The 23,597-nt window shown below is 51.1% G+C and overlaps 12 protein-coding genes across 12 annotated transcripts; 4 read left to right on the forward strand and 8 right to left on the reverse strand.

The window, feature by feature from the left end:
• Positions 1 to 52: 52 nt before the first annotated feature.
• Positions 53 to 3,323, reverse strand: ASPGLDRAFT_62897 (vWFA and PH domain-containing RING finger protein; the record flags this gene model as incomplete). The annotated part of the gene is made up of 4 exons (XM_022548595.1): positions 53 to 1,944; positions 1,996 to 2,228; positions 2,284 to 3,016; positions 3,068 to 3,323. 4 exons carry the CDS (start codon positions 3,321 to 3,323, stop codon positions 53 to 55), a joined length of 3,114 nt encoding a protein of 1,037 aa, XP_022406055.1.
• Positions 3,324 to 6,182: 2,859 nt separating this feature from the next.
• On the forward strand, positions 6,183 to 7,554 carry ASPGLDRAFT_116314 (pyruvate dehydrogenase (acetyl-transferring) subunit E1 alpha; the record flags this gene model as incomplete). The annotated part of the gene is made up of 4 exons (XM_022539763.1): positions 6,183 to 6,305; positions 6,362 to 6,495; positions 6,547 to 7,001; positions 7,049 to 7,554. The coding sequence occupies 4 exons, from the start codon at positions 6,183 to 6,185 to the stop codon at positions 7,552 to 7,554; spliced, it is 1,218 nt and encodes a 405-aa protein (XP_022406056.1).
• A 146-nt stretch (positions 7,555 to 7,700) lies between these two features.
• On the reverse strand, positions 7,701 to 9,353 carry ASPGLDRAFT_31093 (uncharacterized protein; the record flags this gene model as incomplete). Its single annotated transcript, XM_022544006.1, has 1 exon — positions 7,701 to 9,353. The coding sequence occupies one exon, from the start codon at positions 9,351 to 9,353 to the stop codon at positions 7,701 to 7,703; it is 1,653 nt and encodes a 550-aa protein (XP_022406057.1).
• A 274-nt stretch (positions 9,354 to 9,627) lies between these two features.
• On the reverse strand, positions 9,628 to 11,332 carry ASPGLDRAFT_139828 (mitochondrial 37S ribosomal protein uS4m). The gene is made up of 3 exons (XM_022541687.1): positions 11,282 to 11,332; positions 10,789 to 11,226; positions 9,628 to 10,734 (listed from the first exon to the last, which is right to left on the reverse strand). Exons 1-3 carry the CDS (start codon positions 11,315 to 11,317, stop codon positions 9,856 to 9,858), a joined length of 1,353 nt encoding a protein of 450 aa, XP_022406058.1. The 5' UTR covers positions 11,318 to 11,332; the 3' UTR covers positions 9,628 to 9,855.
• Positions 11,333 to 11,556: 224 nt separating this feature from the next.
• ASPGLDRAFT_161690 (putative DNA repair protein Rad26) lies at positions 11,557 to 14,365 on the reverse strand. The gene is made up of 2 exons (XM_022542493.1): positions 13,751 to 14,365; positions 11,557 to 13,697 (listed from the first exon to the last, which is right to left on the reverse strand). Exons 1-2 carry the CDS (start codon positions 14,240 to 14,242, stop codon positions 11,862 to 11,864), a joined length of 2,328 nt encoding a protein of 775 aa, XP_022406059.1. The 5' UTR covers positions 14,243 to 14,365; the 3' UTR covers positions 11,557 to 11,861.
• A 281-nt stretch (positions 14,366 to 14,646) lies between these two features.
• Positions 14,647 to 16,259, forward strand: cds1 (phosphatidate cytidylyltransferase; the record flags this gene model as incomplete). The annotated part of the gene is made up of 4 exons (XM_022544007.1): positions 14,647 to 14,835; positions 14,906 to 15,278; positions 15,342 to 16,135; positions 16,221 to 16,259. 4 exons carry the CDS (start codon positions 14,647 to 14,649, stop codon positions 16,257 to 16,259), a joined length of 1,395 nt encoding a protein of 464 aa, XP_022406060.1.
• Positions 16,260 to 16,934: 675 nt separating this feature from the next.
• On the reverse strand, positions 16,935 to 17,211 carry ASPGLDRAFT_31097 (uncharacterized protein; the record flags this gene model as incomplete). The annotated part of the gene is made up of 2 exons (XM_022544008.1): positions 16,935 to 17,098; positions 17,190 to 17,211. The coding sequence occupies 2 exons, from the start codon at positions 17,209 to 17,211 to the stop codon at positions 16,935 to 16,937; spliced, it is 186 nt and encodes a 61-aa protein (XP_022406061.1).
• A 359-nt stretch (positions 17,212 to 17,570) lies between these two features.
• Positions 17,571 to 18,650, forward strand: ASPGLDRAFT_235683 (uncharacterized protein). Its single transcript, XM_022543299.1, has 3 exons — positions 17,571 to 17,728; positions 17,797 to 18,085; positions 18,135 to 18,650. Exons 2-3 carry the CDS (start codon positions 17,965 to 17,967, stop codon positions 18,500 to 18,502), a joined length of 489 nt encoding a protein of 162 aa, XP_022406062.1. The 5' UTR covers positions 17,571 to 17,728; positions 17,797 to 17,964; the 3' UTR covers positions 18,503 to 18,650.
• A 209-nt stretch (positions 18,651 to 18,859) lies between these two features.
• ASPGLDRAFT_31098 (uncharacterized protein) lies at positions 18,860 to 19,148 on the reverse strand (the record flags this gene model as incomplete). The annotated part of the gene is made up of 2 exons (XM_022544009.1): positions 18,860 to 19,050; positions 19,100 to 19,148. The coding sequence occupies 2 exons, from the start codon at positions 19,146 to 19,148 to the stop codon at positions 18,860 to 18,862; spliced, it is 240 nt and encodes a 79-aa protein (XP_022406063.1).
• A 1,056-nt stretch (positions 19,149 to 20,204) lies between these two features.
• Positions 20,205 to 21,594, reverse strand: ASPGLDRAFT_115189 (putative cyclin; the record flags this gene model as incomplete). Its single annotated transcript, XM_022539666.1, has 5 exons — positions 20,205 to 20,611; positions 20,661 to 20,988; positions 21,038 to 21,166; positions 21,216 to 21,297; positions 21,350 to 21,594. 5 exons carry the CDS (start codon positions 21,592 to 21,594, stop codon positions 20,205 to 20,207), a joined length of 1,191 nt encoding a protein of 396 aa, XP_022406064.1.
• Positions 21,595 to 21,733: 139 nt separating this feature from the next.
• On the reverse strand, positions 21,734 to 22,760 carry ASPGLDRAFT_54056 (uncharacterized protein; the record flags this gene model as incomplete). Its single annotated transcript, XM_022548062.1, has 3 exons — positions 21,734 to 22,274; positions 22,331 to 22,426; positions 22,742 to 22,760. 3 exons carry the CDS (start codon positions 22,758 to 22,760, stop codon positions 21,844 to 21,846), a joined length of 546 nt encoding a protein of 181 aa, XP_022406065.1. The 3' UTR covers positions 21,734 to 21,843.
• On the forward strand, positions 22,722 to 23,557 carry ASPGLDRAFT_41373 (uncharacterized protein). The gene is made up of 2 exons (XM_022545394.1): positions 22,722 to 22,824; positions 22,887 to 23,557. Exon 2 carries the CDS (start codon positions 22,905 to 22,907, stop codon positions 23,301 to 23,303), a length of 399 nt encoding a protein of 132 aa, XP_022406066.1. The 5' UTR covers positions 22,722 to 22,824; positions 22,887 to 22,904; the 3' UTR covers positions 23,304 to 23,557.
• Positions 23,558 to 23,597: the final 40 nt, after the last annotated feature.

The following is a 23,597-nucleotide window of genomic DNA, read 5'->3' on the forward strand; positions in this document are numbered from 1 at the left end:
ACTTATACAATTAAAGAAAAGGAAATTGTGGAGAGAATGGAAAGAATGATCATCATTCTTCAGTCAATGCATCGTCACCGGTTTCACGCCAGTCCTTCGACTTCTCGGTGAGTCGTCGCACTCCCGACACGCGCTGCGCCCAGTGCGCTTCCGACGACGAGCGGAAAGTGTAAGCCCGCTGCGAGGAAATGACGCCAATGCTCTGCAGCACGGCCTTGCGCGAGTCACGGCTGAAGACTGCCGGGTGAGGGATCCACTCCAAAGCTGCTTGGAGATCGCCGTCCAGCGCGCCCATGGTCAGAGGGTCGACAGCGGCAGCCACTGGGGTGGCAGTCGCACTCTCCGACGCAGCGGACGAATGAGGCCCCTCGCCATAACTGGACGAACGCGGAGATGAGGAAGTGGGGGTTTCACCCCGACTGCCCGCGTCGCTGTGACCGGAAGGCTTGGGCGCACCTGGGGGCAGCGGCGGCAGGCTGCCCTTGCCCAGACCCTTGAGGATACTCCGGGTCTCATTCAGAAGGTGCTGAGCACGATCGGCTTGGCCGCGCGAGACGAGAGTCAACGAGCGGGTCAGCATGTCAGAGGTGAGCAGCTCCATACGCCGCTGCACAATAGACGGGTGCGGAGGGATGGGCGGCGTAATCGGTCGAGCGACACTACCCCTGGCCTTGGGGTTGGGTGGAAGCATGGTAATGGTCAGCAGCGATGGTCGGGGAGAGTGCGTCAGATGACCATCGCGGAGCAAGTCACCGTAGGTCAGATCAGCCTGAATCAATGGCACTTCCTCCACGCTCAACACGCGCTGATCATCGCCATCGGGGCCTCCCCCGAGGGCTTCCAAGCCGGACACCAGGCTGTCCCAGGGGTCCTGGGGCATGCTCTCCTGGGTGGCATTGTCCGGCTGGATGACCAGCTGAACCAATACATCGCGTTTGTCTCCAAATCGCAAGTCACCCAGAGCCGCCTCAGCATCGCGACCAGTGGCACGCTTGGTCGTGTGCAGCGCACCGCTGATCTTGACGAACTTGGCTGGCGACCCCTCAGGAAGACGAAGTTTCAGCTTGACGTTCTGGTGCGACGTTGTCTGTAGCGCACCCAGACAACCCGCCACGCACTCACGCAGCATCATCCAATCCTTAACGTAGAGGTAGGAGCCCTTGGTGCGAGTGGAGAGTTCGATCATGGTATCGGGTTTGTGGGTCAGACCCAAACCGAACGAATGCAAGCTCACCTTGGCCGCCTCAGCACGGGAGACGACAAAGTCAACGCTCTCTGGGTCGGAAGTGGACGAGTCGCTGATCAGAAGGATGGTGGAGATGGGGTTGCTAGACTTGCGCTGCATCAACAGATCCATGGCAACGTTAGCACCCTCCACGACATCCGCCCGCAGGCTCTTCTGGCCCACGGGACGGATGGAGCTCAGAATCTTGTTCCATCCAGCCCAGGTCTTGGTGGTCATACCAACAAGCGGCACGCCACCACCACTGGACCCAAAGGTGACGAGACCCATCCGGTCGCGGGGACCCAGGTTTTGCACCATGAACTTGAGAGCGTCGCGGAGCAGCGTGATCTTGAGACCCTGCATCGAGGACGACACGGGGATGACGACGACAATGTCAAGCGGGATGTGGATTGACGAGGCCGTCAGGCTGTTTTCCATGCCGGTGTTGGTGTAGTCGGTGATTGCTGTGGCGACGGAGCGTCCCGCGCCGTACGACGAATTGATGGATGCCTGGCGTCGGATCTGGCTGGCGCGCCAGTCATCCTCCTCTGCGCCCGAGTTGTCCAAGTCGTAGTCAATCGGACGAGGGGAGATGTCGACGGGGTTGTGAAGATCGAGAAGTGCGCGACGCCAGGTTTCCAGCTGACTCCGGTTCTGGAACCGGAGGAAGAAGCACGGCAGTTCGCTGACGGTCAGGTTCAGAGTGAGGACGTGGTCATCTACTAGATTAGCTCCCCTCTTGTCTAGACGGCTGCACATATATTGCTCACCTGCTGGCCCATCAATGGACTTGAGATGCTTCTTAATCAGAATAGAACCCTTCAAAGTGCAGCGAGTAGTCTTGGGCTTGGATATTTGGTCATCATATTGATGATGACGGTCGTGGACGCGCTTCTCCTTGATACAGATAAGCATTTCAGCGAACAGGTAGCATTGCAATTCCTGCCACGATTCGCGGTCCTTGCCCACAGCCATGCGTCCATGGTGACGCAGCTTGCCAAATCTGCAAACATCAGTAAACTGCCAAAAAAAAAAAAAAACAGGGAAGAGATAATTACCTTGAGAACTCCAGTCCATGCCAATTGTCTACACGCATGCGCAAATCTTCTGCCACGTCGTCGAGATTCTCCTGGGCCTCGAACTGACTGGATCGGCTTTCGCGAACAGTAGGGAAGCGCATAACGCCACCAAATGGTTCATCCTGTGGCACAGCAGCGCCACCCGTGGAATGGCGCAGATCCTCCACATCTGGGGACCAATTGCCTTCGGGGACTTCGACGGTAATCAAGCAGGCCAATGACTGCTGCTGTCGCGAGCGACTGAGCGTGGGGAATTCGCTCCGGATAGAAACCGTGGGAGCCGGAATGGGATTCTTGGTTGGAGCGGCACGCGGGCTCAAATCCGACTCCATGGCCTGGACATCGTAGTCATGACGGCGGCCATTGGCGGGATGCTGAGAGCCGTCGGCATAATCGGGAGTGGATTCGACGATACTGTCATTGCGGGTATGTTGGGTACGGGAGACGGAGGCCATCCGCTCGATTCGTTCGCGATGACTGGCCGTATCGCGGCTCTCGCGACGGTTATAGGGATCGCGACTTTCACGGGGGTTGTAGGAATTAGTTGGGTTGTAGGCATTGGTCGCATGAGTCGCATGAGTCGCATGACTACCGGCATCACTGCCGAGGCGGCCACGGCTGGGGGGTTGGTCCCAGGGAGTGGGTGTGGTCAAACCACTGCGGGCAGTGGCTGCATCACTGGTGACGGAGCGGACAATGTTGCTAAGTTTTTCTGCTTGCTGTCAGTCACATTCCAGGCTGTCATCCCTGGCGTGGCACATACCGATATCTAGCACATTTCCCCCGCGGCTGGTGTCCAGCCCAAGGGGAGCATCACAAGTGGGGCAATACTGTCCCTCGAATTCACGGATATATTCGTAGAAACAGGCCTCGTGGGAAACATGGGCGCAGGAGAACTGCAGGACACGTTCACCGCGGAGAGTGTGTTCGAGGGGTTCTTCACAGACGGCGCATTCGCTCCCGACAAAGGTTCTCTCACGACGGTTCCGGGTGCGGTCGACTTCCATGACACCGGCCATGTTGCCAGAATAAGGGGGACGAACGGACAGACTACTGTCAGGACGGTCTATGGGGGGACGGTCTATGGGAGGACGACTGAAGGAGCTAAACGAGCGAAGGGTAGAACGAGCGGGGGAATCCGGACGCGGAGGATCTGTAGAGTTTTATAGTGGTTAGCGCCAGCCTTGCAGGGTAATATAGTAGTGTATAGAGATGCAAGTAAGAACAAGGAGTACCTGGTACGGCTGAACTTGAAGATAGTGTTCACCGTCCTTCCAGAACGGTGGTTGAAACGAGAGACTGGGAACGAGACTGAAACGAATGAATGGGAGAACGAGGGAATGACAGAAGGGAGAGAAGAAGCAGATAGAGAGAAGAATGAAGAAGACACCCCAGAATGAGGAATGGAACGAAAGAGAGGACGAAAGGCAAAAAGGAGAGATTGACTTACACAGCGGAGACTTCTTTTTGGACCGGCCAAACCAATTGCGAGGAGAGGTAGAAGAAGGTTGATGGTGAAGATCGAAAGGCCCGGTGGAATCCGATCTGGAAGAGGGCCGGTGTTTCCACATGGGCAAAGGTTGGATCAGGGGAGAGTGAATATAATGAATCAAGGTGAATAATAGGAGAAAAGGGTGAGAGTTGACTGTGGAGGAGAGACACAGAGAGACGGAGAGATGGCAAAGCGACGAGATTGACGGGAGGGTTGCCACAATAGGTAAAGGTGCAGATTAGGAGATATTAACAGGATTGAGTATGTATGTACTCCGTATGTACGTAGGAGAGAGGCACGGAATAGGAGACACAGCACCACAGAGGACAGTAGTGTATGAAGCATGTTACAGTAACACTCACACTCTGCATGAAAAAAAGCCGTTGATGCTCCGGCCAGAGTTTCGGGTCTGTGGAACTCTGTCCCTCTCCCATTGGCTGTGTGGGGTACACTAACGAATCCTGTGCCATGGTTGGTTCACCGCCTAGGGGCAGTAGTGGGTCTGAGTGCAGTAGTGTTCCCCTGAATAGGTGGGCTGCATAACAATGCTCAATAGGGAAATATATAATCCATTGTGCATTGCTTAAAGTTCTTTAGTAGGACACTACGGTATTATATTTTCATTTATTTGAGTAGAAAAAGGTATATCTTAGCCTGGTCGAGAGAAAGACCATTTATGGGTTTCGTATTTGCGCTCAATTGACCACAAGCACCGGTTGATCAGCACCCGCTTCCAGGATAATCCCGTCGGAAATGAACCGGAGCAATTAACCGTCTGTGTTTAGTCTCGAGGTTCTTGACTCGCAGAGTTTCTGCTTGAGTTGAGTCTTTGTGTTCCAACTGAATAAGTGCACAGCAGGTATGAGACAGTGCTCAATAGTAATCACCACTACTACAGAGCATAGAAGAAAACCCCATAATTGACAAGCACAAACATCAAATTCTGCTATGCACAATAGTACCATAATATTCTGGGTCGCAGCTGTCATATTGACCCACCGTATTTCTTTTTCGCGTAACCGGATAGCTTTGCCAAGCACAGGGGCAAGATCCAGGGTACAAGCAGATGTACCTACGAGCACCATCCTTGTAGCAGGTATACAGGGTGTATCCTACTATGTACGTAAGTATACTTTATAGACTACGTGCATGTTCTGTATACTCGCAATGACCATGGTTCATCTGATCTGTATCATGTTTGCTCACGGACTGCCCGATTGTACTTGTGTACCTGGTACATGTGGATTCTTCATTCTTCCGATGGTGGGACATTGTGATGGATCACATGATCTCACCCTATGCTTGTTTATTTCTTTATTAACGGAACAGATGTATCCAACGCCGTTAAGCACGGGGTCACTTCTACCAGGATGCTCTAACTGTCGGCAGTTAACTGTCATGCACTGGCGGTAAGGGGTTGTTGGATGTATCAGCTTTGCTAGATCGGTCGGCATTTGGATCTGAATCAGTTTCGATACATTTGGATCGATCTAGGTCAGTACGACTCGGCACTAATATGGGCATAGAGTAGTAGTAGTAGTAGTAGTAGTAGTTAGTAGTTGCTATTTTACGTCGGAAAAGTGGCACGTGCGCTGGTCACGTGCCTACAGAGATCCCGGAGCGGAATATACGACGGGCGAAGCGGACTCGCCTATCTAGTAGCTAAGCTAATTTTATCATACATGCTGGCAAAGGCTCCCTCGCAGGAGCTTGCTGAAAACTCTTGGGCTGCAGAAACGGCACTATATGGGCATAGAGTGACTGTGTCTACTGTTGAAATGGCTTGCAGTGGGCACGTGAGGGTATGCACGTGACTTCTCCGGATATACTCCGGATTGCGGAGGGGGCCTGCACTTCCATCTCTACAGAGTACTCTACTGACACATAGGATAGATATCGGCCATGTTGCACAATGATTCAAACTACTACTGTGTTCCTCTCAAATATTACTGAACACACTCTTTGTCTCATACCTGTACTTGTGCTTACTCAGCTCGGATATCGCTGCCGGTAGATAAACTCTCGGAACATCACGAACCGCACTTGAATAGATTGATGATGTCGGTATCGATCAATGGAGTACATGCAAGTACTTCTATTCTGTGTCTATCTCTATATAGACCGTACACGATAATGGTCTCTGTTATCAATATATCATGTCTACATAGCATTCACTTCTCGTAATGCAGGTGTGTTTGCCCTGTTTGCACTCTGTACACCGGAACTCCCCGAAGGGAATCTTAGTCAGCGCCTACCAGAAAACGCCTAGTCGCAAAGGGGAAAGTTTGTTCCCAACAGCGACTCCGTTGGTGAAAAGAAACAGAGATATCAATCTCTGTGGCCTCCATCCCCCTCAATTCCCACCCTCTTTTCCTAGATACCCAGAATGTTGTTCCGCACTGCCTGGGCCCGTCAGGCCCTTCCTCTCCGCCGTCAGGCCTTCACTCCCTTGGCGCGTCGTTCCGTCACCACCGACGCTGCTTCGGCGCATGCTGAAAACATTCCCCAGGTGGGTTCGGATCAGATGGAACAGTGATGACAGTGACATATACTAACCCTGTGTAGGAAGATGACAAGCCCTTCACCGTCCGCCTCTCCGACGAGAGCTTCGAGACCTACGAACTCGACCCCCCTCCCTACACTCTTGAGGTCACCAAGAAGGATCTGAAGCAGATGTACTACGACATGGTCACTGTCAGGTATAACTCCACCATCCGTGCTCGGGGGATTGAATGGTACTGATTGCGTAGACGGATGGAAATGGCCGCAGACCGTCTCTACAAGGAGAAGAAGATCCGGGGTTTCTGTCACTTGTCGACTGGTCAGGAAGCCGTCGCCGTCGGTATCGAGCACGCCCTCAACGCCGACGACAAGCTTATCACTGCCTACCGATGCCACGGTTTCGCTTACATGCGCGGTGGTACCGTCCGCTCCATCATCGGTGAGCTGCTCGGCCGTCGCGAGGGTATCGCCTACGGAAAGGGTGGTTCCATGCACATGTTCGCACCCAACTTCTACGGTGGAAACGGTATCGTCGGTGCTCAGGTGCCTGTTGGCGCTGGTCTGGCTTTCGCTCAGCAGTACAACGAGCAGCCCAACACAAGTGTCATCCTGTACGGTGACGGTGCTGCCAACCAGGGTCAGGTTTTCGAGGCTTTCAACATGGCTAAGCTGTGGAACCTTCCTGCTCTGTTCGGTTGCGAGAGTATGTTTCTTTGTCCCCAATTTACCAGAAGGATACTAATTGTGTAGACAACAAGTACGGTATGGGTACCTCCGCCGCCCGGTCCTCCGCCTTGACCGAATACTACAAGCGTGGTCAGTACATCCCCGGTATCAAGGTCAATGCCATGGACGTCCTGGCCACCAAGGCCGCCGTCAAGTACGCCAAGGACTACACCGTCGCCGGCAACGGTCCCCTGGTCTTCGAGTACGTCACCTACCGGTACGGTGGTCACTCCATGTCCGACCCCGGTACCACCTACCGTAGCCGTGAGGAGATCCAGCGCATGCGCAGCACCTACGACCCGATCGCCGGTCTCAAGCAGAAGATCATCGACTGGAACGTCATGACCGAGGACGACCTCAAGAACCTCGACAAGGAGGCCCGTGCCCTCGTCGACGAGGAGGTCGCCATCGCTGAGGCCATGCCCGTCCCCGACAACACTTCCCGTATTCTCTACGAAGACATTTACGTCCGTGGCAGTGAGCCCCGCTGGATGAGAGGCCGTACCGTCGATGAGACGTTTTACTACTAGACTTTCGTATAGAGTATGAGTTTGTTAAGATGTTTTTTTGTAATTTAGCCTTCACGTCTGGAAAATGCATTCACTGGGTATATATCTGCGTAGGGGTATCACAATCGTCAAAACAAACAAACAAATAACTAAATCTGGGGGGAATATTAGGCAGGTTCCTGCCTCAGCATCTCCAAAATCATCTCCTGCGTCCTCTGCACCGAATCGAGCTTTTCCTCCAACGACGCGCGATCTCGCTCAATCTCCCGGCAGAGTTCTTCGCGTACTTCCCGCTTGAGCTCTTCTTTGAGCAGACCAAGTGGGGTAGACATTATGTTTTCTGTATTATGCTCATTGCCATTAAGATGGTGATTCTGTTGCCCAGGGGCAAGGGCAGCACGCGGGTCTGGATTCGCGTCGAGGTGCTTGTTTAGTTTTCCTAGTGTTTCTAGGAGAGCAGTCATCATGTTCGGTTCTGTGGATGTAGCTGTTGCTGTTGCTGCTACTGCTGGTGCGGGGGAGGTGGATTGGTATGGCGTCTTCTGGGCCAGTGGCGCTGATGGTGGTGATTGTGGCGATGGGTTAGGGTTGGAGAACATGGAGTCGAAGCCTGGTGGTAGACGGACGGTAACGGGGACATTGGATTGTGGGAGTGCGGGAACTGGTGTCGAAGAGATAGGTACAGAGGGCTGTACTTGTACCGGGGTCTGGTTGTAACCAGGAGTGCCCGTGGGTGTATGGTCGACAGACGGCGCCCTCCACCCGTCATCCTCCTCCGGGGCAACAGCCGTATCCCACGGAAACTCCCACCCGCGACTCTTCCTCTTCCTCGTCTTCCGTGAATCTCTCTTCTCAATCCTCCTTGTCTCTGCCTCCTCCCATTTCTGCCACGTGGGTATCCAAGCATCGACAGCAGCGCGCCATCTAGTATTCGACAAATCTTCACTGGCAGCGGCGCCTTTCTCACGTTGTTCCTCGAGAAACCGCATGCGCTGCTTCGTGACCATCTCGACTTTACGCCGGACAGAATGCCACGAGTACGGATGGCCTTGGTCGCGGGTGAATTCGGCGGTGACCGTGATCCACCATTTACAGAGGTTGCTTCGCTGTCCGAAGTCGGGGGCGTGGCGGTTGCATATTTCAAAGAGAGACACTTCTTCAGATGTCGTTAAGCGCTTGCCATGTTTGCGTTCGCTGCTTTCCCCATTGTTACCAGCAGCCATGAGTTGGTTGGCAGTGTTCATATCCGCCTCGTCGATAGGGTTATCCCGATCATCATTCGCAATCGCCAATCCACCACCTCCTCCACCATGTCTCCTCCGTCGTCCACCCCCAGCATCACCCTCCCCAGGCGACGGCGCATAACCCGGATCCCCCGGATCCAAAACAACCATATTCCTTCCCCCATCCTGATCACTCTCCTCCGACCCCTCCACATCTTCCTCCCCGGGTCCCCGACCACCTTGCGCCAGCGGCATGGGCCTCGTCTCAACAACCACCGACACAGCCTGGTGATTCGCGTTTTGGCCCATGCGCAGATTCGACGATATACTCGGCGTCGCATTTGTGCTACCGCTGGTTGTATTCTGGTGTTGCTGCTGCGGCTGCGGCTGCTGGCGCGACATCATCGAGGGCATCCATCGTAAATGCGGCATTTGGTATGGCGTGGATGGGGAAGAGGTCGATGTGGAGTGCGAATGTGAATGCGCTGCTGATGGTGAATGCTGTGCATGTTGCGCATGGGGACTTGGATGCGGTTGTTGCGGTTGTGATTGCGGTTGCGGCGCGGAGTGGTTTGGGATCCCATGCCAGGGATACATTGACATTTTTGTATCTCGAATAAATATAGGAATAATGGGGGGTTAAAGATAGCTGTCAAAAGAAATATGCTGATCGTTGACGTTGGAGTATGCGGAAGTGAAAAAAGGGTGGGAGAATTGCAATTTTTGAGTTAATTACGGGCGGTGGGCGGATTGTGGTTGGTGGGTATGTTACGGTATTTTTCAGGCTGTGCAAATTTGTAGACGTTCTATTTTCACTATGTCGAGTATATTTTCGAGCTATGAGCTATAATTTATATGAACTGAGATGGGTATGTTTGTGCAGTTCTGGATACTGTAAAGAGGTGACTTTACGTGGTTATTAGCATATAGTACTCATGCTTGGATATATATTTGCAGGCATAATGTTAACCAACACATCCGTTGCTACATGTACAGAAACACCGTTTATCATGACTTTTCGTCCTCAAACATAACCAGTGACCCAGTAATACAGATTCGAAACAAGAAGAGAGGAAAAGATTGATACAGAACAAATACACTACCGCCGTCTCAGATACCAAGCAAAAGCACCCGTGTTAATACTCTCCGAGAATGGCGACGGCACTTCCGAGAACCCAGGACGGGCAACCGGATGCCGCAGGTAGACGGCAGCGCAGATGTTCTGGTTTACCTCGAGGTATCGCGGGATGAACGCAAAGACGCTCATGTAGTCCCGCGGCCGCCAGGGCGTGGCGTATGGTTTTGTGCTGTCAATCGGGTTGTCGCGCATCTGGATCAGAGCCCGCTTGAGCGTGTCGAATTCGTTTTCTGTCAGTTCCGAGGTGTCCACTTCCTCCGCTGGGTTTTCTGTGGCCTTCTGGAAGGCTTCGGTCAGTGCCTGGCCGGGCCGCGAGTCGGGGGCTTCGGTCTCTGCGACGGGATCGGAGGATTCGGCTGCGGGTTGGGACTCGGTGTTCTTGCCCTTGCTATCCTTCTTCTCCAAACGCGTCGCTTTGAGGAGGGTCATCAGCTCCGAGAACTGAGACTCGAGGTTATCGTTGAGGATGGTGCTCGACTCCGAGCGGGAGAGAACTCGCTTGATCGCCTTCTGGAACCCACGCAGCTCCTGCTTCTTCTTAGCGGGAAGGTCCGACTTCTCTTTGGACATGACGGTCTTGGCCTGGGCCATGAGACCCTTCAATGTCTCCCGAGTGTCCTCCGGCTGAGCCTCCTCCGCTTCAGGCTTCTGCTCCTTTCCTTCCTTTTGTTCCTCCGCAGCACCCTCCTCTCCCTCCTCGGGCGTCTCTGTCTTTTGTCTAGCGATACGTCCTTCCCGACGCTCCGCCTTGCTCTTGGGTGCACCGCTAGCGAACATGACCCGTTCGGGATCGACCTGAAACATATCACCGGGGTTGAGAAGGTAACCGGGGTATCTCATCTGCTCTCATTAGCCACCATACCGAGACCAAATAAATGCAAAAGATTGTCGTACCTCCTTCCCATTAACCGTAACCGCCCCATGAACCACAAACTGCCTCGCCTGCCTCGTACTACTCGCAAACAACGCCCGGAAAATAGCCGTATCCAACCTCCTCTCCAACGGCGCAAACGTCATCTGCGTAAACGGCGTAAGTTTTTCCTTCTTTGCACGCTCCATCTCCCACGGACTCATGATCCCCGAACCACGACCGCTGGAAGCAATCGACCCATCGTCCTGGGCCAGCCGTGTAGCGTCCATGGGGACGACGCTGCGGATGCGGCGGGAGAACATGCGCTCCCATTGGGTTTCGGGGACTTGTTCGCCGTGGTATGCGCGAGCGGAGGATTTGGCGGTCCATTTCTGTTGGAAGAAGGTGCGGTTGTTGGTGCTGGGATTGCGGAAGCGTTGGAGGTTATAGAGGTTGTATTTGCTCCATGATTGCCGGATTTTCTGCAATTGTTAGTACCGCGTTGGTAAAGCGAAAAGGGGAGCTGAGAGTACGTACAGCCCGGCTCAAAGGAGTCGTGGCCCTGTTTCTCATGATGGCGGGTTTGGGTTATGGTGTATGGCCTTGTCCCTCCGTCCGTGTCCGTATACAGAATGTCGGCCAAATTTCGCAGTCACGTGTCATGTAACTTGAACCTGAATATTCAGGCATTTTTTACTCATTCCTATTGGCTGAATACTCTCGCTTACCACTAGCGCGTGCACAGACCACATATAGTCATATATAAACATCTTCCCCCCGCCGCCCTTTAGGCCTTTTTTCTTTTCTTCTTCATACTTACCTTGTTTGGGTGGCTGCGCTCAAGTAGGCGGCTTACCACGGATTGGGCCCTGCATTGCACAGCGCGGCGGACCAGTCCGTTCAACGGCCTTCGGGTCATTGACAGGCGTATTCTTTGGCACCGTTCCTTAGGGAGCACTTCTATTTCCTTTTCATCAGGTCTTGGGCTATATGCCCAAGGGTGGAGAAGAGGTTACTGTAGAGCACCTTAGTTGTGTATAAGCAAGAGACTAAATTTGATTGTATTGTGGTATTTTAAAACTCCAAATATGCTATTAAATATTCGTAAATTCATGTTCTACTCCGTCCTGCTCGCGCTGGGAAATGCCTCCAACAACGCCTCCGCCTCTTGCGGATTAACCGCGTCGTCCAACATCTCATGCGCCATTTCCACCGTCTCGTCCTCAATACCCTCTTCCAACACCAATCCTTCACTAAATGCAAGCCTTGTTAACACCACAATAAACTTCTGCTTTCCTCCCGCAACCTTCCCCAGCTTTGACTGCAAATCCACGCCCTCGTGCCGCTGCATAACCCCGTAAACCAACCGCATCAACGCATTCACCAATGACGCGTGCATATCTCGCTCAGGTGGGTACGAGTACAGCGAATCCAGTTCATCGTGCATCGCTCGTATCAATCTTGCCAGGACGGTTGGATGGTTTGCGATCACGGCACTGCCGTGTTCATTCCCCGGGGACATGGGTGGGAAGGCTATCGCCATTAACAGCGATAGCGCCTCCTGTCGCATATTGCAGATCTCCATCTTCGTATACGCTTCTTGTCCCTCGTCTACCTGTGGCATTTCGCTGAGGAGGTTTGCGACCCGGTCGACAATGTAGTTCTCGTTGGCGATTTGGTCGGCTTCTGTCGCGCGGATGGGGCCAAAGGAGTCGTCGCGGATGCTGGTTATTAGTAGGTCTAAGGTTAGGATGATGTCCTGGATTGGCTGCGAGCAGTTCAGCATCATCAGGATGAAGTCGTAGCGGATGTGGCGCCAGAAGTTTTCTAATGCGCCGCTGAGATGTAGACATCCGGATACCATTCGATAGAGCAGCCTTAGCGCTTCAGTTGAGTTGACGTCGTGCTCTAGCTGGGATTGTGGCGTCTGACGAATTTGTCCTAGGTTCTGTCGCCAAACGGGGGAGTGCTTGAATCGTGGTACGCCGTTGACGTCTCCCGAGTCTTGCAGCACGGGCACGACAGGCTCAATCATTCCCGGTACTGATGAACACATGTCCAAGCCTAAGAGGAAATTGATAATCACCATGAACATTGGAATAGGCGTGTAGAGTTTCTCTTTCAACGAGCGCGACCATAGTACAGAAATGATCCGCGCATATCCTTCCGCGTAGTTACCCAATTCGAGCCTGGCCGTTTCTTCCAGGACAATGCTCGACAACTTCCGCTCTGGCTCCGATGGGAACGTCAACGAGGCCATTACTTCCAGATCCCGTTCTTCGTTTGGCCAAGTCCGATGATCCAAGATGCGCTTCATGAATCGAAGGCTGATATCCTCTTTTGGCGGGGGCGGAGGCTCTTGATTCTGTTCCTCGTTCACATCTGTATCCAGCAGCATCGCATCATCCGACAATGTCCCGGGTGTCTCTTCGGCCGCCGGTTCTCTGACCCGTCCGCTTAGCTGTAGCTTTGTCGGGCTGTCCTCGCTCAGCTGTCTCTTTCTCTTGCCCGGTACGACGGGTGTCGTCTGTTTAGACCTAGCGGCAGACTTGCTGGGCGAAACCGCGATGATCTCGTCGTCGTCGAAGCCATCGCGAAATGGAAGAGTCTTAGGCTTCTTCGGAGTCACGGGCGGTGCTTTCTCCACGGCTTTCGTTTTTGCTTTTAGATCCTTGATGCGCATCACCTCGTCCGCCAAATCTTGTCGCAGAAATGCATTCTCTGTAGCCAGCATCTTCCCTTCTGTGCGTAGAGCTTCCAAGTCCTTCTTATTCTTCAGCGCCTCCTCCTCCATCGACTGACGTAGTGCTGCCATTTGCCGGTCATAGTTCTGGGCTAGTTTCGCTTGATTTGAACGGATGATCGCGATCTCGCCGGCCTTGGTTTCAGCTAGAGATTTGGCCGCGGCCAGCTCTTCCATGGCCTGTTTATTGCGTTCGTTTTCCCATGCCAACTATCCAAGTTAGCCGCCGTCCAGTTCAAGTAATTACATTGGATATCAGCTACCTTTTCCATAAGAGAATTGTAAGCATTGTTGATCCCCGGCTCGTCGCCTATGAGATCCTCATCCATGTAGTCGTCCGCAGGATGATTATACGCCCGAGGATCCCTATCCACCACCGGGACATGGCCTTGCTGCTGCTGGAGCGCATCCTGCTCCGCAAAGGCCATCGCCTGGTCCAACGGGCTCGTAGATCCCAGATCATCGTCAAACACCTCCGCGTCCAACTCCCCCACATCCAAATTCCCATATTCATTTGTCAGACCACTCTGTAGTCGCGAAGGGATCGAGTTTGTATTCGCAAGGCCGGACTGCCCTATGTCTCGTGATGCAAAGGTTCGTGGAGGTTCTGGGGGTCTTGTGGGCGGAGGGAGGGAAGGCTTCTGCTGATGAGCTTGGGTGGAACGATATGCACTCTGCTCCAGTTGGAGCAATGTCGCAGGGGGTAAATCATCGAATCCATCGTCGGAGAAGAAGTCCTCGTCGTGGTCGTCCATGCCAAGTAGCCATGAATGGGGTGGTTGATGCGGGAGAATCAGTTGAGACGGTGGAGAGGGAGACTGCAAACAGAGTCAATGGAGATAAAAGATAAATATTGTCAAGAATAGATCATTGTATGCTCATAGAATATTAGAAGTATGCAAAGAAGAAAAGTAGAGAGAAATGCGGCTCTTCCGCCCGTCACATGAATGAATAATCTCCCCCCGGACTAACTTCGAATCTTCCCAACTGTCTCTTTTTCTCCTCTTCTTCGTTTTTTCTTTTCGCGTCTTGCCAGAGGTTGGACCCTGATTTGTAACTTCGATCTTCTTTTCTTTTCTTTCTTTTCCTTTTCCTTTTCCTTTTCCTTCTCTCCTCTCCTCTCCTTACCCCCCTATCCTTTCTCCTCCGTCTTTACACCATGTCCAAGTCTCGCCGGAACGTCAGGTTCCCACATCGGAACTCCAACGAACGACGCATGAGTGTGTCCTCGGACGTTAGCGATGCGCCGTCTGACGCAGGCAATCCGTCCCAGAACAGCAACAGCAATGCTGTCGCCGGCAATACCGAGGGCAATGGCGCCTCGAGGCCTTCCACCATCCCCGAGGAGGTGAGCTCAGCCCAATGAGGTCATCTGGCATCCGTGTATAACGCTGACACAAAATGTTCAACACCCCCAGAAGTCTGACAAGCCCCCACTGTCCGAATATGAGAAGAAAAAGCAGACCTTCATTACACGGACAATATGGTCCTTTGTCATGATCGCGGGGTTCTTCATCGCCATGTTCTCCGGCCACATCTACATCATCGGTCTTGCAACTGCTGTTCAAATCGTCTCGTTCAAGGAGGTTATCGCAATTGCCAATGTCCCCAGCAAAGAGAAGAATCTCCGGTTCACCAAGTCGCTAAACTGGTATTTCCTGGCCACCACCATGTACTTTTTGTATGGAGAGAGTGTCATCTACTACTTCAAGCATATTCTGCTGGTGGATAAGGTTTTGCTGCCCCTGGCCACCCACCATCGCTTCATCAGCTTCATGCTCTATGTTATGGGTAGGTTTGCGCGCGATCATCCCCCCGTCCTTTCCAATCCCCGCTTATTTGTCTCTTGTCTAGGTTTCGTCTTCTTCGTCGCATCCTTGCAAAAAGGCCACTACCGCTTCCAGTTCACCCAGTGGGCCTGGACGCACATGGCGCTCTACCTGATTGTCGTGCAGGCGCACTTTGTCATGAACAACGTCTTGGAGGGCATGATTTGGTTCTTCCTGCCCGCGTCCTTGGTGATTACAAACGACATCTTCGCCTACGTCTGCGGTATCACTTTTGGCCGCACTCAATTGATCCAGCTGTCGCCTAAGAAGACGGTTGAAGGGTTCCTGGGCGCCTGGTTCTGCACCATTGGTTTCGGTTACTTCATGACCAACATCCTCATGCGTTACAAGTACTTTATTTGCCCTGTCAATGACCTCGGTGCGAACGTTTTGACCGGATTGGAGTGCACGCCCAACCCGACCTTTGTGCCCCAGCCATACACTGTTCCCGACTGGACCGGAGCTGGAACCACGTTCTACATCCAGCCCATTCAGTTCCACATCCTGGTTTTCGCATCCTTCGCCTCCTTGATCGCGCCGTTCGGTGGATTCTTCGCTTCCGGACTTAAGCGCACGTTCAAGATCAAGGACTTTGGCGAGTCGATCCCTGGCCACGGTGGTATTACGGACCGTATGGACTGCCAGTTCATCATGGGATTCTTCGCCTACATGTACTACCACAGCTTCATTGCCGTGTACAAGGCCAGTGTAGGGGATATCATTGAGACCGCCATCAATGGTCTGACTGTCGAAGAACAGCTTGAGGTTGTCCGTGGTTTGGGCAAGTATTTGTACAACCAGGGAACGGTCTCGGAAACTGTATGTTCTCCCTCTTCGCCCCTCTCTTTTTGTTTTTTTTTTTTTTTTTTTTTTTTTTTTTTTGTCGCATTTCTAACAGCAACAGATTTTGGATTGCCTGAATACCGAACTCACGCGTCGGTGAGCGCATCAAAATTGACGACTTTTCCATTTCTTCCCTTCATGTTAGCTTCTATGACTATTTCAACCATTGCCCCTTTTGAGCTCTTCCAACCTTGACCAGCGGAAGTGAGCATTGCGAACGTGAATTCAATTTAATATTATTTTATTTACCGAATTTCCTTCAACATTCTCCGGGGCTTTCTCATCTACCCTTTTGATTCGAACGGACCATCGACCACCTCCTTGCCCATGCGACATTCCTCGCCCTTCAACCTCAAAAAACAAAATCGTGCTCTCTTGCCCTTTCCGGTCGTGCTTTCAACTTGATTCCTGTCATCCTATTATGGCTTATGAGCGTATATTATGAGGAAAACGCCAGTAGGTTCGGATGGTTCTCTTGTGTTTCTCAAAAACTTTGACTTCGTCATCCATTTTTGCTTTATCCTTTTGTTCTTGCTCTGTCCGGCTTCGCTGTCTGCGGATGAGATGGATTGGAGTGAGACGAGCAGTGTCTTGCTGCGCGTTGCAGATAAAATTGATTCTATATAACCCAATGAATTACTTGATTAACAGGAGAACGCTTATTGGAAGTGTCGATTTTCTTAATTTATGCTGGTCATGTCTTCATCTTTATCATCAATCCCGTCCATTCACGCGTAACCCATCCGAAACATCATTCCCATAGACCGATATCCATTTACTCATCATCATCATCAACCTGAGCAAAAGCCCTCGCGATCTGCAGTCCTTCCTGGGCATCCCCATCCTCCCAGGGCTTCAAACCAAAGGCCGTCATGAAAGAAGTCCATCCGCCATACGACTTGACCACCTGCTTCTCGGCGGGGCTGAGGCCAGCAGGCTCTGTAGCGTGCAAGATGTGGTTAGCGTTAGTTCTCCCATACATGCGTCTTTCATCCAAGGAATGTGTCTTGATGGGGACTTGGGGTCATACGGAGGGCGTCGCTGGCAGGCATTTTGGAATTGTTTTGGTTTCTGTTTCGGTTGAGGATTTGGTTTTTGGGGTTTTGGGATTTGGAAGTTGTATTTGAGTTGACTATATTGAGAGAGGTGAGGGGTTGTATGGAAGATCAAGTGGGTTTGGTACTTGTTCCTGTAGATCCCACGTGATATGCAAAGATGTGGCGGTGTGGTTGTTACCCTATTCGGCAGGTATATATATCCCCGGACCGTTTAGGACTACATTCTCTACCTTCAGTTCTTTGTTTACTTAGTCGTCAATCACAATGCAAAAACAACTCCTTACCAGGTGCTACCATAGCCTGGCATCCACCCGCCGCAACTTCGGGTCCCAGCGCCAATACCCTCTTCCATCTATCTGCTCATACTTCCCTGCAACGATGTACCGGTTTCAACTACAGCGTCACTTGCACCTATTTGACTACACGAAGGACAATGGCAGAAATTACCAAGACGGGGTGGTCGTAGATAAAGAAGGCCTGGTGTATCCTATGTTCTCGCAGACTTATCCTTGTTAGTGCCATGGCCCATTAGAACCAGAGACCGATGGGAATAACTTGAATCTACGGGTATTTTTGCAGACTCAAACGGACCCATTTTTATGCCGAATATACGCTTACTCCAGGAATTACTCTGGAACGAGTGGGACGTCTATGAAGAGGAGGTGGAAACTGGGGAGATTCAGCCAGCTGATCCGCAGGTGATTTGTATTCAGAAAGACAGGACCCAGGAGTCAAGATTCCCATAGGATGGAACTATCTCTGACATGTTGCTCTGTTGCAGATACTGGCATACCACCAACTCTGGTCCTCTACCGTGAAGAGCCATATTGGTATTCTCTTCAGCCTTCGCGGCCTCTACAGCTGGATGGTATGTCTTGAGATCTTACGCTGGGCTATTGCAACTAACGTTGTAAAAGACTTCAATAAGGTGCTAGACAATTTTTACTCAGAGTATGCGACGTTTATGAATGCGGTGGAATGGATGGATAAGTTTCGATACCATACAGCTCTTTTAGACGATAGGGTAGAGGAGTTATTCCGGCAGTGGGGTATTGAACTGTTGCCATATTTGCGAGACAGGTCTAACAGTTTACATCCCTATACCATAAATAACCACCTGCTCTGCTTCATCCTCACTCGCATCATCAAAGCCTGTCAACCCCCGGAGAATTTGCAGCGCCTCTTCAACGTCCTCATCCTTCCAGGGCTTCAACGTATAACTCAGCATGAAGTTCGTCCATCCGCCGTAGCTCTTGATGATGTTTCTCTCTGGGGGGAGGGGTAAGCGGTGGTTCTAGCATTAGAATTGATTGATTAGCTTGTTATCAGGTAACAACGAGTATGCAGGTATGTGGCTGGGATCATACGAAGGGCGTCGGTAGCAGGAATTTTGCTTTGTGTTTTTTGGTTCTGGTATGAGGGTTGAGATTGTGACTAGGTGATGGAATAGGAATCTGGTCCGAGGAGTCTCGTCTACAACGTGATCTCATATATACCGCGAGACTGCGATTTTATCGATACGGAAGAAAACTGGGTAAGGATTCGGGGGAACCGGAAATAGAAGGTTAGGACTGTTGTTGGATGCCGTCATTTGGGAGTTACAATACGGGCCTGTATCGTAGAAGCAACATAAAGCAGCCATTTACAACCCCTTCCGAATCGTCAACCCCTCCTCATCATCTTCGCTCTCATCAACATCGTAAGTCAACCCGTCCAAGATCATCAACGCCGTCTCGGTATCATTATCTTTCCCGGGGCTCAGATTATAGCACGCCATGAAATTTGCCCAGTTACCGTACTCCTTGAGGACTTCTTTTTCTGTGGGGGTAAACTCTGGCTCTGTGTATAGTAACGGGTTGGTATGATTAGCTTTCTATATTACTTGGCTGTAGATAGATGGGGCTCATACACCAGATATAGCTGGATGACATTTTGTCGGTGGGGTTATACTTGTACTTTCTGTGGTTTGGCAAAGGATTGTGACAGTATTCTATCTAGCATCATAGTCCGTCATGCACTTCCATCTACTTGACGGGATAAATATGATGTGGTTTTTGTTGGTGCATTTCATCTGATAAGCAGCTCATTTTTCACAAGAGGATCGGACATTGTATGTATTTTCGATATTGATCCTCTGATGTCCCGAGTTTTAATGTATCCTGCTGAAGCCGGAAAGTGTGACAGTACAGGAATCCTGGGAAGGGAGGGCTTGGAGCCTTCATCAGGCCATACCTATCTGCATGCTTGATCTTACCACCAGTAATCATACCAGCACCCCTGCTTGTAAAAGGCCAACAAACGCAAAGCCACTGGCCCACGCTTTCTCTTGTTGCTTTGTGAAATATTGGATTTCTTCCCGTAAGCCCCACTTGACTTTCTTGCAGTGGCGAGGCCAGCTTTTGCCAGGGTGCGACAGCCATGTCTCTATGACCGTGCTTGTCGTTGCTTTCCCGTTTCTTTTTGAATATGATCGCTTTGCCATTCTCAGTATCCACGATTTCATGAATCCGTTTAGAAAAGGGAGATACGATAGAAAAGGGATACTGTGATGCAGCATTTTGACGTTTCAAGGTAGATGATTGCTCAGGTTAGGAGAGTGTAAGGCCAGGAATGATGAATTTGGACATTGGCCACTGCCAGCAGTGAAGTAGTCATTGAGATAAAGACCTGCTCCATGTGAATGAGCATTATTATATACAACCACACTTGATTCACTACATTGAGATATCACGCCTCAATGTACCCGGTGAGTATTGTCCCAATCCTCTATCTTTCTTGCAGATCTTGGTGGGTATCGACACATTGTCACTGAGACAGTAAATGTGCCAATTATTCTGCATGATGCCAGTCTCGCGGGTTCGCTCCGGATTAGGTGGCTCCCAAGGGTCTTAGGTAGCTGGTCCGTAGATAGTCCGCACATAGCCTGTGGATTTGCAAGAAGAGCGATAATGCATTGCATCCATGAACCAACAATGCAGATTCCCGCATCATCTCTCGTCCTCAACTTCATACTCCTCCATCTCAACCTTGAAGTACTGCGCGACCTTCGACTTCTCCGCATTCGCACACTCCGGGTCGATCATAAACCGTACCGCGCCATCTCGGCCCCGTTCACCAGGGTTAGGTCTGTCTTCATTTGCCGCGACTGGCGTCAATGGATGGACACCTCCCTTTTCAGGCATGGCATCCTTGCTGCTTAGTTTGAAACCGTTGATGGTCTTGGTGCTCGTGTCTTTTCTATCGGCCCAGTGGGTATACCGTGGTAATTTTTGTGCTTCGGCTTCTTGATTTAGAGGGATGCGGACGGTGAGGAATCGGTCTGGGGGGAAATGCGGCCCGACTGTTGTCGCTCCGCGCTGGTGGGTGTAGAGTTCTAGTAAGTCAAAGAGAGTTTCTTTGATTGTCAGTTAGTTCCTCGAAGCGGTGGATGTGCTTCAACCTACCCATAACCTCTTCTCGACTGGTTCTCCATTGCTCGTGATCTACCCCTGATTCCACCGCCTCACTTCGTTGATCTAGTAACCGTCCTGCCAATTCCAGACAAGCAAAGGCCATGGTAGATGTAGTCTGCTTGATAGGCGCAAAAGTCCGATAAAGATCTTGCGAAATACGGTAAGCAACCCGGGATATCTCTGATTGCTGCGTTAGGCCGTAATGTCTAGCCAATTTGATGAGCGGTTTTTGCGGATGACGGGTTCGAAAGTCGAACCCCGATGCTTCAAGCATAAGTCTCTCGAGACCGATGATGCCCCGGGAATGCACTTCGAAGATCTTGTCGAAGTCAGTCATTGCGCTGTTAGTCAAAGAGTCTTGAACCTACCTGTTCATCAGGAGACATCTGCTCTGCTGGAGAGCGCTTTAGGTTATAAGCGCCGCAGACAATCTCTCGGGACTTCTTGAGCGTGTCTTCAATCTTGCAGGCAGTAAACAACGCGGCCGCAGCAGCATCCTGACATAGTCAGTGGTCAAGCCAATGGAAAAGAGGAGAGGAACAATACCATATAGTTATATTCACTATCCGGATGAGATAACCGGAACTTGTGATAATACACCACTGCGGTATTGAACGTCCGAATGGGCCTAGTTCGCAGTTAGTACCTTATTCCATGACTTCAGCCTCGATTAAACTTACAAATGAAGAACCCGGCGCACATTGTCAATCCAAGTCACACCCTGAAGTCGCAGCGCTTCTTCGCGAAGAGGGTTTACCCCCATGGCTGCTATACAGTCCTGGATGGTCTGCTCAAATATATATGGCTTGGCTACTTGGATGAAGGATGGATGGATGGGCGGAGGGTCCGGGATGGTAGGCTCATTTTGCTTTTCGAGGTCATTGGCGCTTTCTAAAGAAAGTCTCCTGGCTCTAGATTCATGCATTTTTGAGGATTTTTTGGCTGGACGAAGTGATTGACGGAGTGTCTTTTCATGGATCGCGGTTGATGGTGGCCGCGATGGATATCACGTGCACTTCGGGAGATCGTTATCCCGGACAATCAAATATTACCAAAAAGAGTAAGGGGTATGAATGGGAATAATATAGATGTATTTCTATTGTACATTGAGTTATCAATTAACCTCCGCATATTTCTCCAGCGCTTGATGGAGTTTCCCGAATATCCCATCGTGTCACATCTGGATATCCTCCCACTCCTTCGACGTTGCCTTGACAAACGACAACCACGCACCCACAATCAAGTCTGCGTACGATAGTGTAGCCCCCTCCAGGAACGGCCCTTCCGTATTCTTTCTATAAAGCTCCGCCAATTCTCCAAGCGCTTTCTTGAAGTCCTCGAGCATCTTCACCCTTTCTTCACCGTGAACCGTAAGCTTCTCCCAATCGTCTACCCCCGCCCTCTTGCAAAAAGTAGCCTTGGAAGCCTTTGCAGTGGCCGGGTTCAAAGGCATCCCGTGGATGAAAAGGACAACGTGCTGGGTGAAAAGGGTATCCACTAGGGTATTAAACCCTTTCGCGTCATGGCTCACCGTCGAGCCGTGAGGGAATAATGAAGGACCGTCGGGATACGTCTTCTCCAGATATTGTGCGATTTCAAGCGAATCTCCGACGATATCACTAGTGCAGAGGTCGTGGATGATGGTAGAGTGTAGAGCGCACTGCCGTCTCTATGGGTGCGGTTCGGGGGTGCGCCTAGTCTCTTGCGGACGTCTGTGACGTCTGGTAGCTCAACCCATTCGGTCTGGTAATTGACGCCTTTGAAGTTCAGGTCTTATATATGGGCGGCTATTTCCGGTCAGGAACGATCAAAAAGGGAGAGGCTATGCCATGAACCATTATGAGTCTGTGAATTCTCATTCTGTGCCAATTCTGCAGCTGTAAATTAATCAAGGCACACTGATGATATTGGCACTATCGGATATATTGAAGATGAGAAATATGCAGTCACTGATTTCAGCATGTGGCTGAGTGGCGGCACCGGGATTGCCAAATCGGGTGCCTTGTACTGCATTACTTTCACCTCATCCAACTACTCTATGAACTTTCACAGCTTCTACTGAGAACTCGTACCATTCCATAGCTCTTCCATTCTGTGTGAAATCAGCTCTGTCAACTAGCCCTACTGATCAACGCGCCAATCGCTATCATTCCCTGTGAGTATCAGTGTATCACGTACTCACGGTTCTCCTAGATACAAGCTGAATCGCCATCACAGTGCGTCTTGCCATTTGCCATGGAAACTCCAGAAACCTCAGAATTCCCCGACTCCGCGGCCGTGGCTGTGTCTGAACAAACCTACTTCCATTACCACATACCCTTCGGAATGGATTCCTGGATGGCCATGTACATCTTCTTCGGTTTGACGGCCACCATCGCCTGGTTCCAATACGACTACAATAGCAAAGCCCTCTGGTTTCTCTTCCAAACGTGTCAGAATCTAAAAATTTTCTTCGACCCGGATGTGTGTTCTCTCAGCAAAAAGAAGAAAATCCCCAATGGCTCGGAGGTCAAGGTCAACAAACCTCTGATTGGGTTCAGAGCGTGCGAGAAACAGACAACGGAGTTCCCGGGTGCGCCTGGTGGGACTTTGCCTAATAAGTGGAGGTACGAACGGGCGTATTTGAGGATTTGACGTGGATGGGGATCCTGCTGTGGCTGAGGAGGGGGTTTTTCTTAATGGAAGTATTATTCTGCTTTGACGTGTCATTCGCTGCCCTACATGGCCGAATATTGTTCAATCAGATGGTACTGTGTATGATTAATGACTGCTAACGTGAACACGATGTTTAATGACTGAAGAGGCGTTCCTGATTGTCCATCTATCCAAGTCTGCCACTTCTATGAGCGATAGCATGGAATGCAAAGACCTTAATGGCTTATACCATCTGTAACGTTGAGTACATGCCAATTATTGATGCTGAAAAGG

The sequence above is a fragment of the Aspergillus glaucus genome, assembly GCF_001890805.1.
Source record: "Aspergillus glaucus CBS 516.65 unplaced genomic scaffold ASPGLscaffold_1, whole genome shotgun sequence".
Taxonomy (NCBI): domain Eukaryota; kingdom Fungi; phylum Ascomycota; class Eurotiomycetes; order Eurotiales; family Aspergillaceae; genus Aspergillus; species Aspergillus glaucus.

Bases quoted from the DNA above. Each gene is read 5' to 3' on its own strand.
- ASPGLDRAFT_161690 (XM_022542493.1), bottom strand. From the start codon at position 14,242: ATGGACGACCACGACGAGGACTTCTTCTCCGACGATGGATTCGATGAT. The intron at 13,698-13,750 runs GTAGCTGATATC...TAACTTGGATAG, and splicing joins ACAATTCTCTTATGGAAAAG to TTGGCATGGGAAAACGAACG.
- ASPGLDRAFT_139828 (XM_022541687.1), bottom strand. From the start codon at position 11,317: ATGAGAAACAGGGCCACGACTCCTTTGAGCCGGGCT. The intron at 11,227-11,281 runs GTACGTACTCTC...TAACAATTGCAG, and splicing joins CGACTCCTTTGAGCCGGGCT to AAAATCCGGCAATCATGGAG. The intron at 10,735-10,788 runs GTACGACAATCT...TAATGAGAGCAG, and splicing joins TTACGGTTAATGGGAAGGAG to ATGAGATACCCCGGTTACCT.
- ASPGLDRAFT_41373 (XM_022545394.1), top strand. From the start codon at position 22,905: ATGGAAACTCCAGAAACCTCAGAATTCCCCGACTCCGCGGCCGTGGCT.
- ASPGLDRAFT_235683 (XM_022543299.1), top strand. From the start codon at position 17,965: ATGGAACTATCTCTGACATGTTGCTCTGTTGCAGATACTGGCATACCA. The intron at 18,086-18,134 runs GTATGTCTTGAG...ACGTTGTAAAAG, and splicing joins GCGGCCTCTACAGCTGGATG to ACTTCAATAAGGTGCTAGAC.